The sequence below is a fragment of the Pleurodeles waltl genome, chromosome 12 (assembly GCF_031143425.1).
Source record: "Pleurodeles waltl isolate 20211129_DDA chromosome 12, aPleWal1.hap1.20221129, whole genome shotgun sequence".
Taxonomy (NCBI): domain Eukaryota; kingdom Metazoa; phylum Chordata; class Amphibia; order Caudata; family Salamandridae; genus Pleurodeles; species Pleurodeles waltl.
In genome coordinates this window covers 591684613-591698756 of record NC_090451.1, presented here as the reverse complement: position 1 = coordinate 591698756, position 14144 = coordinate 591684613, and the positions used below count along the sequence as shown (strand labels likewise).

General features: G+C 45.5%; 1 protein-coding gene across 2 annotated transcripts in view; it reads right to left on the bottom strand.

Moving 5' to 3' along the window:
• Positions 1–4802: 4802 nt before the first annotated feature.
• The window catches only part of LRRC14B (leucine rich repeat containing 14B), a 62544-nt gene continuing 53202 nt past the window's right edge, over positions 4803–14144 (bottom strand). The window contains exon 2 of one of the 2 annotated variants that reach the window (XM_069217769.1): positions 4803–5581. In XM_069217769.1, coding sequence (XP_069073870.1) covers positions 4939–5581 — 643 coding nt within the window. In that variant the 3' untranslated portion in view covers positions 4803–4938. The remainder of the gene's footprint in view (positions 5582–14144) is intronic. The other variant, XR_011199969.1, reaches the window with a different exon arrangement.

The following is a 14144-nucleotide window of genomic DNA, read 5'->3' as shown; positions in this document are numbered from 1 at the left end:
TCTCCATGCCCCGACCTCAGGGCAAATATATCATATAAACCTTTTAAAAGCATGGAATGAGGGAAATGAGAGTAATATTTCCTACCATTCCACCATGATGATTGCATCCTCCAAACCACTGGACATTTGCCTACCTCCTCCTATACCGGAATGAGACCCACTAGAACCAGTCACAGGGGAGACGCAAGAACAATAAATTCAGATTAAAAACCTGATTAACAATAATCAAGATGTTTTTTTCACTCACCCATGGGAGAACTAGGTTGGTACACCATACATTCAAACTGAGGACCGCATACCATAAGCCTGAAGGCAGGTAGTTGAACAGGAAATCAAAAATATGCTGAATGGGGACATCATTGAGCCACTGAATAGCCCTTGGTGCTGGCCGGCGGTGTTAGTACCAAAACCAAATGGTAAGGTTAATTTTTGTATCGATTTCTGCCAGCTGAATGCTATCTCCCGGTTTGATTCCTATCCTATGTTACTAATTGAAAGAATGAGTCAAGCACAATATTTAACCACCTTGGCTGTGACAAAGGGATACTGGCAGATCCCTCTCTCCCCTGCAGCTACGGGAAAAAAATCATTTTCTACACCCTTCGGGCTACATCAGTTCAAGGTACTGCCATTTGGTCTTCATTAGGTCCCTCTACATTTCAGGGGTTGATGGTCTGCTTGTTAAGAACCCACCAGGCTAATGCAGCAGCTTATTAAGATGACACAGGACTCAACAGCCCTACGTGGTAACAAACCTGAAACAACTATAAGCAGAACTTCATACCCTCAGCGAACAGCAAACCCCCAAAAATGTAATTTGTCTAGAACATCAAAAAGATATCTAGGTTATATCATTGAAAAGGGCACTATAAAATCTCAGGTGGACAAAATAAAAGCCATACGAGGACTCCCATACCCTCAGACCAAACAGGAGGTGAGAGCCTTACTAGGGCTGGTGGGTTATTACATAAGATTCACCCCCCACTTCTCATCACAAGCTGCCCAGTTAACTGACCTCCTCACAAAAACCTATCCAAAGAACTACAAAACCCTGTCCCATCCCATAAGAACAGGTATGACTCACTAAAAGTCATCCTTTGTTTGGCCCCGATTCTATGATGTCCAGATTTTCAAAAAACATTTGTACTACAGACAGATGCATCCTCCCAGGGACTAGAGCAACCAGATGCAGAAGGCCAATTACATCCAGTGGTCTATATCAGTCGTAAATTATTACTCAGAGAACGCCATTACCCAATTATTGAGAAAGAATGTTTAGCCATCAAATGGGCAGTGGAGGCACTACAGTAATAGCTCCTTTGACGACTGTTTACATTACTAACTGAACATGTCCCACTTACTTGGATGGCACATAAAAATGATACAAATCACATCCTTAGTTGGTTCTTATCGCTTCAACCTTTTCCTTACAGACCGACACATTCCCAGAGAACAATTGGTCATGGCTGGCTTCCTATCTAGAATGCCTTGGTGCGCAAGGCCCGAACGGCCATTCCAGGGCAGAGCTTCTGTGGGAGGATCATCTGAAGTGGACAGTTTGTCGATTAAGACTGAGTGCGTTATGAGCCCTGAGGCAGGCCCCCGGAGGAACTGAGGCCTGCAGAGTTACCGGCCCAACCTTTTTGCTTGCAGACACCGTCTGCTCTGATTGGATGGCAGAGGAGAAGAAGGGGCAGTCCCGGAAGACACTGTGGAGGAACAGACTAGAAGGTGTGGTGGATATGTTGGAGGAGATAACTGTAGGGTGCCAGGAAGAAGATGTAACAGAAGGGCAGCCAGGGAGCAAACAAAACGAGACCAGTATCCACACTACGGAGAATTTGAAAGGCGAAACATCCAGCCACATCCCAGAAGGGATGTGGCTTACCAAGGGACGGAACCGCACACACAGCTATAGCAAATGGTACCAGGGAGAAAGGGGAACATGGAAGGCGATGGGAAAGGCATTGCGGTGTGTTAGCGGTACGATTGCATTAAAGGAGTGAGTCAAGTAAGCTGCACTGTGGGGCCTAACATGAGCAACTCAAAAATTTAAAAGGGAGCACCACGAGAATACACACAACTCCAGGGCGAGACACAGTAATGTTTGGCCAGTCACACTCCTGCACTGTGACTGAGCACCCCCCTACGTTCCCCCTTTTTCTTTTGTATTCTTATCACTTGAGAGATATCAAGGGGTCCATTTACCAGCTATTCCGTCTTCCCTCTGAGGTCACGGGGACAGTGAAGCCTGCCCATAGACAACTATGTTCCACCTACAAGAAGAGAAAGGAGAGCAAGGAAATTAAATATTTCAGAGTCTACCAACAAGAGAGGAGTCTATAACAACCTGAATACAACCTGATAATAAAAGCCCTTTAAGCACCTCCTCCAACCTTGTTGGTCATTTTTGTTTTGTATTTAGAAGAAAGCCAGAATGAGGCGAATCCGTCTGTTACAATCCTGTTCTGCAGATTGTGCTTTTTGTGATTTGGTGTAAATCCACTCAGTAGTTTTGGAGATATAAAAGGTAAAAATATATAGATAACTAGGGACATGGATCCTCCACAGATCCAACTGTCCTGGGCTGATATCTGATTGGCTGCCAACGCCTCAAAAAGGAAATGTTGGCAGCTATTTTGGGACCTGACTTCAGCTGAGTCCCACAAAAAAAGATAGAAAAAAGAAAATGGGCAAGGGTAGGGACACCCTGAGCCCCAAGCCTTGGTACAGGGGTCCCCAAGGGACCCCACCAGGGCTAACAAGAATCTTTTAAAAAAAAAAAAAAAATCCATAGCGGGATCAATGGATTTTCCGGAGATTAAAAAACAAAAAGCATGGTCTCCGGTGCTTTTCCCTTTCTTTGTCCCGGGTGGTCCACTTCCCGGGGAATTGGCGGGCAGGAAGGAGGGGGTGCACAGGGCCCTCTCCTAGGACTTATGATAGCCACGGTCCCACCACCTCTCCGGGGCACTTCACGATATGTACGTGGGCAGGCCTGCTGGGCCCACCCAAGCACCGGGGACCGCCACCTCCACTGGGCAAATCATGATAAATAAATGCAGGGCTGGCCTGCACCGCCCCTGAAGCCCCAGGAATTACCACATCCCTGGGGCTAAACATGCAATTAATTTGGGGGGACCTCTTGGCTCCCCCCAAATGCCCAGGGCCTGCCACCTCCCCAGGCTCAAATAAAATATTGTTGCGGACCACCAGGCCTGGGTACCACTATCTCTCCAGAGCCGGCTCTTGCTGTGTCCTGGGGTGCCCACCCCCGGGACACAGCTGTTTGCTTTTGCTTGGTAGGAGCTGACAGCTTTCACCAAGCAAAAGCAAACACTCTGCTTCCAGAGGGCAAAAGGTGTCAAAGTGCTCCCACCCGATATAAGCAGAGTTTTAATCTCTTTCCCAGAAATGTGGGCAGGGAAAGAGATGAAAGATTGCTCCTGCACACACGGAGCTGGAGGTTTAGCGGTGCCCTGTGTGCAATAGCAAAGGCTGGCTCCCACAGGAGGAAAGGACACGGCTGGGACCACGGGGGCCTTGATGCTCACCCCCCAGTCATATTGCACACTACGTGCCCTGGGTAGGCTCCAGGGCACCAGGAGATGTGGTCCTTGGGCCAAAGGCAACCAGGAGAGGGGGCCGCACGGCCTCCTTCCCCCATTTCTATAAATGATAAAAGGTTTTCCCACCTTTTGCCAGGATGATAGACAGCTCATCAAAGGGCCCCCCAGTGTGTTTGCTGTCAATTTTGATGGTGCATTCTTGATGCACAGAGATTTGAGAACATCTCCACAAAACAAAGAAGCACTTATGTCATATACATAAGAGGAAGGACCCTGGTTCGGTGGGGATGTACGTCTTTGTAGCCTTCTTTGCCTATCTATTGGAGGATTCATGTTATCACACAATTTTGGAGAAAGACACATGAGTCACAGTCACATTGCCAAACACACACAAGGTCGCTGGAGACGTATCCTCATGGTCCACTACTCATCTGTAGTGTAGAATACGTACAGGACATTTACCAAAGGAGGCAGAAAGAACTCTACTTGGGAATATATTTTGTGCAAAACTGTGGACTTTTGTTGGATAAAAGGGAAGGTCAGATTCCTTGGTGGCCGAGTCACTCACACAGCTACTGACACACCCACATAGACACTCAGAGACTCACTTAAAGACACACTCAGACACGCATGCACCCACTCACAGACCCACTCAGAGACTCATATTCCCACTCACAGACACACTAAGACACTCCCTCGCCCACTCACAGATCCACTCAGACCTCACGCACCTACTCACCGTCCTACTCAGACACTCACACACCCATTCACAGACCCACTCAGACTCTCACACACCCATTCACAATCCAGACACCCGTGCCTGCAATCACAGACTCACTTAGGCAATCACGTACCTTCTCACAGACCCACTAAAACAGACATGCATTCACTCACAGACCTACTCAAAGAGTCATGCATCCACACATTCATCCACTCAGAAACTAATGCACACGCTCACAGACCCACTCAGAGACTAATGCATGCAGGGCTGGGTGTTTATAAGGGGTTGGCCGCACATGGCCGAAGGTCATGCTTCCTTGCAGCAAGTTATAGTTACCTTATGGTACAAATCCTAACTTGAGCTAACTATAACTCCTGAATTTCTATGGTTTTGTGCAAGTAAATTTAGATCCTAACTATAATGTCCCTGTAACCTTTGTTTTTTTAAATATAGATAGATAGATAGATAGATAGATAGATAGATAGATAGATAGATCATTCCAGCGTCGCAAATAGAAAATGAAGTCAGTATTCAATACTAACTAAAATCACTAACAAAATCCCTGAATCATTGTCTGTATAGAAATAGTTCGGACATTGTAGCTTTTTGAACAATTATAATTCCTTAGTGTTCTGTGTACCATATCTTTCATTCGTTTTTAAGAGTCTTGGAAAAGTTATCAAGAGCGTCTTTAAAGGATTTAATCAAAACAGTCCCAAGCTCATTACTTGTTTCATGAATGTCAGGATCGTAGCTTCCAAAAAGTGGTGATGAGGCCAGAATGTCATTGCGGTTTGCATTAAATAAGATGATGTTGATGGCCTCTTTTACCTCTTCAAATCTTTGATGATCAAATTTAGTGAGACTAGTTTCATCAAGTGGGTATGTAACGTCATGAGGATAACAGTCTCTGGGTACTGGGAATTCAATACATTTTAGCATTGGAAAGTCAACAAATGCTTTGAAGAGACATTTTAAAGCTCTGGATGACAGAGGATTCCCAATGAACTTAAAGTCTTTCAACCTCCTGCATGGCGTCAGCCCCAAAATCATCATGTGTACATGTGCTTCCTCAATATCGCATTCCTCGAGGATCAGCGTCTTCAGGGTGCGGGATGCATGGCTTAGAAGTTTGAAAAATGTTGATGGGTAAAGATCTGCCACTTTGTGCCCACTAAGATCCAGTAGTTCAAGATGTTCTGAATGGAGACTATTGGCTAGGTATGCCATGTCAGCGTGATTCAACGAACAGTAACCAACATCCAGTACTTTCAAAGGTGTCTTCAGCGGACTACAGGTATAACAGAAAAATCAATGTCAATATACCACACTAAAATAGCACATTTTATAAGTACTATACCATAAAGCAGCAGATGCAGTTAAATTCAAATTAAAAAAACAAAAACAATTGTTTTCATTATGTGATGCTAGGAATAACAAATAATCCTACTAAGCAAAATCTTACAGAGGTACTTTGAAACTTTGCCATTTATGACATAAGAACTAGGCATCATTACAGAAACTATATTCACATTTTCAGTTTTAGGAGTGAGCCAAACGGGTACTTTGAGTTATATTATCTATGCATTAACATCCACAATGAATTCTGCTGCATAATGGTGAACTGCATTTATTGTAATTTTGTTGGTTAGCATATTCATATTTGCAGTAGCTAAGGCATGAGACTAAAATTACTATGATAGTAAAATAGGAGTACCCTTTATTTCATCAATCACCAAGCTATGTGCTCATATGAAATATTAATCTGGCATTGAAAGAAATCAAAGAGGACAATAGGGCATTTGGGGGCAGATTTATGAAAAGTGGTGCTGCACGTAGTGCAGCTCCATTTTTCTTGCTCCCCTCTAACTCCACCATGTGTGCGCCCATGGCAGTAGTCAGGGGGACTAGCATGATCATTTTTGACGCTAATACAGTGCTTTGCAGGATTAGCGTAAAAAATGATGACGCTAATCCAGCAAAGCACCCAGAGGCCCTTTGAACACAATAGGAGCCTCACCTAAATGCCTGCTTACAGATTACTTTGCGCCATTTTTTCAGCCCCCCCTAGCGCTGGAACATCTCTATTGCATACATTATGCCTGGGCAAGGCGTAATGTGGCGCAAGGGGTTACAAAGTGGCGCAATGAAATGCGCCACTTTTTAAATATGGTGTGGCGTTTTTGATCTTCTAACACCACATTAGCGTAACAAAATTACGCTAATGTGGTGTTAGAATGGCGCTAGGCTCACATAAATCTGGGCCTTAGACTCATGAGTCTATCTTAAAAGGGAAGCAAATTATGATAATGGCCCTTCTGACAATAACTCACATAAGCAGTTGACTGTTGTTAAGTACAGATGCTGAAGTGCATGTACATGCAGTAGTTACATGTTCATCATGGGTTTATATGTTGTTTGTGAACTTTATTCACCATTTTTTACTCATTGGCCTACATGTGGTGCAACTACAAAATGTTATTTGCGCTGGGGGTATTTGAGTCCATTATTTGCATCTATTTCTAATCAGACTCATACAAGCCTAACTTAAAGTTGAGATATAACAGGAAATCCTTCAGGGAATCTCTGCTGGTGGAAAACCCTGGTGAGTAATTTAGCTATTCAGTCTTTTACCAATCACATTCAATAAATGCACAAAGCATTTGGAGCCAGTGTAACTGGATGAGGGGGCCATTAAGATCGTCTGAAATGTCCTACCGAGGGGCAGCACGGCATTTGGTTAATCCAGTTTACTGCATGCGACAAATCACATTCACTCAAAGGCCACATGGCCTTCTATTTTGGGTTTTCATTTGATGCTTGAACACAAGAAAGAAAAGAAAAGATGTGGAGACGGAGAGAGAGGACAAAGTGGAGGGAGGCTTCAATGCGTGCATGACTGATAACTGTGGTTGACACTCTCAAATACACACATGAATGTCCTGGAGGCAACGCTGTGCATGCTGAAGGTGAGAGTTATAGTCACTTAAGTTGACTATAACTGGTGGATTTCAGTCAGATAAGTACACATGCCACTCTACAAGTGATTTTGCTGTTGGAGTCAATACATACTATGCAGGGGAGATGTAGTCTGCAGAGCCATGGCACGCTAAAGATCAATGGTGCAGCGGTGGAGCTGTTCATCGTTTTCCTGGGTGTTTTCATTTGGCGGGTGCCCCGTTTGGGGAGCTTATGCTGAGGCTTGCTCCTGGTACACTCCGCACACTCCTGCAGGTGGTCACCACCATCGACCACCGACCTGATAATCCGTTGACCAGCCTCTGTCATTCACACCAATTCTACGCTTCCCTTCCTTCTGTAAGTTCACTGTCCCGGGATGGTCACAGTACTGCCTCAGTCTCAGTGCCTGGCAAGCTTGCTGGTTTGTGCTGGGTTGATCGCCAGTTATTAAAGGGCAAAACAAGCAAAACAGTGGGTGAACACATCCTTCCCCTGTACATGAGCCTCAGAAGAGGGGCAGCAATGAAGCGATATTAGGAAGGGTGAAGCAGCGCCATTAGTTCAGGCCCGCCCCTCTCCCCCGCAGCAGCAGCTGCTAATCATTTACCAAAAAACGATAATAAACTGTGTTTATTATCATTTTTTGCTAAAAGGGGTGCGGCCACAGGCTGTGACATTACTGAGGGGGAGTGCACAGCACTCCTCCCCCTAACTACGCATGTATGTTTGGCCGGCTGTCTTGGGCCGGCCAAACACACATGCACAGTAGGCTCTCTCCAGTCCGGCCCTGGCCAGCCGCTCCCAACCAATCCTGATGCTGCTCTGAGCAGCATCAGGATTGGCCGCAGGGCAGGCTGGGAGCCTGTGCCTTCAGCCGGTCTGCGCAGGAGAGGAACAGTATGGAGGTGGCGACAGTGACGACAATTCAGGCAAGTTTTTAAAAACTTTTTATTCCTCCCCCCCACAGCCCTATCCCCATGCGCCGCCCCAGCCCCTAATTATCACTGCAAGCCACTCCTGATTTGTTCTTAGCGTGCTTGTGCCTCTGTCCTTGCCTGTCCGTGCCTTCAATCTGGAGCATGGACAACTACGATTACGAACTATAGAAATGAAGCAAGTGAGGCAAATGGAGTGAAGTGAAGGAGTGCAGCAAGTATTGAAGTACTCAGTGAATACAGCAAATGAGCAGCAGTGAAGCAGCATGGGAAGGTAAGTCGGTGCCTGGGGAGGGTAACCTGTCAGTTCGCAAACTTTGAGGGGGCTATTTAGATATTGCAAATATATTGCTTTTTTTCTTTCTGTACTCTAAAAAGCTTAATTGAACTTAAGCCAAATGTAACCAAATTAATAATTAAGAATCAAGAGCCAATTGCTTCCCCCCCCCCATGCTTTGCTTCTCCTTGGCCTCTTTGTACACATGTAACACTAAAATAACACACACAGAAGAAGAACGTTTGAGATCTTGGCCCAGCACACAGGGTTGTCCTAGGTTTCTCTTCGTAAGTTAAAGATTTTGGAGAGTGTGCTAGCTTTGTATGACTTTGCACACCTGAAAGCGGAGCTCAGTCAACACTATTAACCCCTCTCAATGCTGACCCCCTGCCATTAATATAATATCATTATAGCATATATAGTATATACTACCTAATCTAACTGCTGTTTAGTTGCCCAAAGTGAGATCTAGCAGGTAGAGGGGAAAGATGCCAGACCCAAGCAAGAGAAAGCAGGAGACAGGATTGGATGAAATGGCCCCAAAAAGAAGGCCCAAAAGCACAATGTCAAAGTGCACAATATTAGACAACAGCAAGCTAGACATTCAGGGTGGATCAGAAGTATAGGAAAACATACAGGACACAGACATTGCAGAAGATATAGTGGAAGATCATCACATTTCAGAGCAATTTAAGGTAGCAAACCTGTCACATAAACCACTAATATAACTGACTTTAAAAAAAAATGTAAACGATCATGGTGGCAAGACTCTAGCTAAGGGTGGTCATGATGAGTAAGAGGGAAGAGGTCATGATTCTGCTCCTGCCCCTAGTCTACCTCAAGTGGTCTCTGATCTCCTAGGCAGTGAGATTTATGAAGCCATAATCAATCAATCAATCAATCATAGCGTTTGTAAAGTGCACTACTCACCCGTGAGGGTATCAGGGCGCTGGGGGTGGTGGGGGGGTGCTGCTACTGCTCGAACAGCCAGGTCTTGAGGTGTCTCCTGAAGGTTAGCAGGTCCTGTGTCTGTTGCAGGTGGATAGGATGAATGTTCCACATATTGGCGGCACGGTGGGAGAACTATCTGCCACCGGCGGTTGTTCTGTGGATGCATGGAACAGGGGCGAGGGAGACTTCCATCTATATTCCTTTATCACAAGCGATTATGATCTTAAAAAAACATCAATCTCAAAGTCGACTTGTGGAGACTGAGTTTTCTGAAATGGAATGAGATAAAGCCCAGCTGGCAGACCAGGTACTATCACCACTTCAGTTCTCCTGTGTGACTAATCTTGTCCAAAACAAGAGACTGATGATGACAGCTTAAAGAGTGCTCAGTGTATGTATCATCCATTTCTGAGTTCAAGGCCAGTTGAGGAGCCGGACCCCTTGGCTGTACTGGGGTAAAGTAATGGCAATGTAATGGGAAGCCAGCTCTACTGGCAGTTGCGAGAGGATGTTTGAGTAAATCCCTTGGAGTGGCAGACCAACCAAATAAATCAAATGGCGCAAGCACACGATTACAAAAGAGATACACAAACAACGACAGGTTCAAATGGTATGTGGGTGGCAATCCTGGATTCAGTTCAAGCGACAGTTATGACTGTTAAGCATGATGCAAACAAAGTGGACATTCAGGTGGATCTTCATAATACTGTGGCAGTCTTTATATCTGGAATTGATGATAAACTTGTAAAATGAAACTCCCTGACCAAATGGATTCAAACAAATCACCATAATGATTTCACTATATGCTCACATGAAGAGGTGATTAATGACTGGTGCAACTTCCTGCTATATGGAAGTAATTTTGGGGACAGTTAAAATTGGCCCTGCTACAGGAAGTGCTAAAACTAAGCCACCTTTAGCTGTCTCGATGGATAGAAGCATCAATAGTACTCAATTATGCTGGGACAACTGAGTCCCTTAAGGCTGTAGCAAAGGTGGTGGATGCAGGATTAGGCCAGAGAGGAAGACATGCTGGCCAAAAAAGTATTCCCGGTGCAGACTGGGGAGCAGCGCAAATGCAGAGCCAATCTCAAGAAGGAACTTACACACCATTCAGTGTGACAAAAAGGGAGCAGAAACATGTGAGGAAGGATAGAAATAAAGGGGGTCATTCCAGCCTTGGCGGGCGGCGGGAGCCGCCCGCCAAGCGGGAACCGCCAGAAGACCGTACCGCGGTCAAAAGACCGCGGCGGTCATTCTGGGTTTCTCACTGGGCCGGCGGGCGACCGCCAAAAGGCCGCCCGCCAGCCCAGTGGGAAACACCCTTCCACGATGAAGCCGGCTCCGAATGGAGCCGGCGGAGTGGAAGGGGTGCGACGGGTGCAGTTGCACCCGTTGCGAATTTTAGTGTCTGCTATGCAGACACTGAAATTGAAAGTAGGGCCCTCTTATGGGGGCCCCACGACACCCCATACCGCCATCCTGTTCCTGGCGGCCGAAACCGCCAGGAACAGGATGGTGGTATGGGGGTCGGAATCCCCATGGCGGCGCAGCAAGCTGCGCCGCCATGGAGGATTCCCATGGGCAGCGGAAAGTCGGCGGTACACCGCCGACTTTCCGTTTCTGGCCGCGGCTGTACCGCCGCGGTCAGAATGCCCAAAGGAGCACCGCCAGCCTGTTGGCGGTGCTCCCGCGGACCCCGACCCTGGCGGTTTTTACCGCCAGGGTCGGAATGACCCCCAAAGTCTGTCCAAGACGTGTAGACTGTATAAATGCACCATCTTTCTCAGTACATGAAGTTAAAGGGGATGAAGTGGAAGACATTTCAGGAGCCAGCCCTAAGCTGGCTGATCTCATGCCTGCGAAGAAAACGCAGGATTTTAGGCCTGTCCGCTAGATAAGGAGGCCATTATTAACTCCATCAAACTGGCCCCTGTAAGATTAGGTGACCCCTTATTGGCAAAAGGGGTGCCCTGGCAAGATTAAAATGCTCAGATGGAAGGCCTTTGGGCTGGAAGCCGTAAGGAGGAAGCAGCTCAAATCCTAGTATTAATGGATCGACCCCCACCGGAGACATGGCCGCAGTTATCTGCACTGACACTCGGGAGATCTGGTCAACAGGGTAGTCATCAGGGCACAAATCATAAGAAAGAAGCGCCCCAAATCTTAGTCTCAATAAATCAGGACATCGTGGAGACATGGTCACATCCAGCTGTGGCTAAACCCCCGAGAAAGTGAGAGAGGGCCCTTGTGGGCAAACAGGAACAGAAACCGGGAGCCAAGTGGTAGGAAGGTACCGCTGTCAGGCTAATGGCAGACAAATTGGACTCAAAAACTGTGCCTATGGATCACTTAAGATCGATTGACTGCAAATATCCATCAATGGAGTACATGGATCAGGGACAGTGGTTAGTAAGGATCCCTGAATTTAAATCCAGAGGGCCACAGGACGTTTTAAGTCATTCAAGTATCTAAAAATTAATAAAAACACTTCTAGGCTTAGATCACGTAGTTTCATAGGATATCCTTGCCATTAGTTTTCTACCAGCAAAGAGGAGGCAGCACTTGGATCCCACTCTTATTATTTTCTCCACCACAGATCTTGCTGCACAGATTTTTGGAGAAAAAAAATTGCTGAAAGCCTAGGGCATAGAAGTGATAGCCTACAAGGGAGATAGATATCCTCATCGTTTTTTAGAGCAGCAACATACAGGCAAGAATTCAGATACTACTGTGTCGGTAATAAGAGGGACAATTGGAAGATATGCTACTATGGGCCATAACTCAGACATCTCAGGACAGTCAAACATCACAATTTAACTAAGTAGAGGAGAGGGACACCTTGAGCAGCAAAGAATTACAACGTAGTATGAATCTCAAAATAGCTGAAGTTGGTTACCCTCAGCGCTATCCCAGGCAGCTATCTGTAAAGGATGAATATCAGCCCATCCTGCAGTCCCTGATTGGGACAGCCTATCCATCTGCTCGGTGAAACAGAGGTGCCTTACAGACAAAAATTGAAGATCCTGCAGTCCTAGAATATCTAGGCTATTTTGATAAAACAATGATTCAAGAGACCTGGGCCCAAGTCAATATCCCTCTCATCAGATATGTAGAATTCAGGAAGTTGGCTGAAAAAAAGCAGTTCCTTTGGAAGAGCAAAGGGTGGCTTGTTGATCTATATTAATACTGATCTATCAGCAGAGGTCACCGAACCTCATATGGATGAGCCCTGTTTTTTGGCTTTGCGCATGGCTAGATGGTCTAAGCATATACATGAATCCCTAGTCCTTGTAAATGTGCATGTTAACTCTCAGTGGAAGATGGTAATCCAGACAAGCTTGCTGCATATATGTCTCTTCTAAAGAATGCGCATCACTCATTATACTGATTGGTTTCAGGTGATTTTAATCTTAACTTATTTCACCATCTGAATGAGGAGCATGCAGATGTTGTGGGTCACCTCCCAAAGGATGCCACAATACAATTGAGATGATAAAACTGGAGAGTCGGGGCATGTGAGCTAGTTGGCCAGCTGGCCTTGAATGGCTGGAAGCCAGTAGACACCCCTCCAGAATGGACCAGGGCATCAGGCATGCCGGTCTCCTTTTTAGACCACACATTGGTGAACTTGCCACTTTATATAATCATGTGTGGGGCTTTAAAATATTCTACCACCAAGAGAATAATCACCAGCCACAGGTAATCATGATACAACCTCCCCTGTGTAAGTATAAGGTGGTAGCAGCTTTTCAAAGGGACTTTGGCGCTTGAAATCTGAAAGGCTTGAAGTGGAATTCAAGTACAATCAAGGATCAGGCAGAGGAAGCTGTGGTCATTCTCAAGAATATGGTTGCAGAAGGTCCTGACTTCATAAAAAGCATTGGAGATATTTGTAGGGGAATTGTCAAAAATATACCTCTGGTGGAGCAAACAGGGGAGCGCTCCTTGGGTGCGAAAAAAGGAACAGTCATGCCATGATTTATATGTTTGAGAAGAGCCAATGTAGGCAGACTGCTCAAACAATTATGAAGGACTCCAGAGGATAAGAACGTTGTAAAAAGTCTGCACAGTGAGATAAGATTGTTAAAAAGAGAACTATGGGTGCTTAAAAAATCTAAACAGGAAGTGCTGTGGGCTAAGTTGTTGCATTCCTCAAAGTCATATTACAAAACAAAATTTGGAAACTTATTAACAACATCGAAAAAGGCCCAAGAGTAGCCCATAGAGTGCATTTATGCAACAACAACTGTTTAGAACATCTGAAGTCCCATTTTAAAAAAAGTGCCCATGACGCAACTGACCTGGAATGACCCCAGAAAGAGAGTTGGCACATTTAGAACATAGAACCAGTGAGATATCAAAGAACATGAAAAATCTTGGTCTGACTATCCTCCATGCCCCAATGGGATATTACAAGCACTCTTTAAGTACTCAACCTTGAGATGAGCAACCTTTCTGACAGCAATGTTCAAATCTGTTTCAGAAAAATAAGTTATTCCCAGAAGCTGGAAAGGCTCGATCATTCATCTCATCTTTAAAGGAGGGGCCGTATCTTCACCAAGCAACTGTCGCTTAATCGCGCTTATGGATGCAGATCGTAATATTTTTCTACACTAATACTCAAAGATCTGGAGGAGTGGGTTTTAGATACCAGCAGGCTTCGATTTTATCAAACCGGATTTACAAAGAGCCAGGGTACATTTAACCAATCTTTCAGCAGTGGGGTT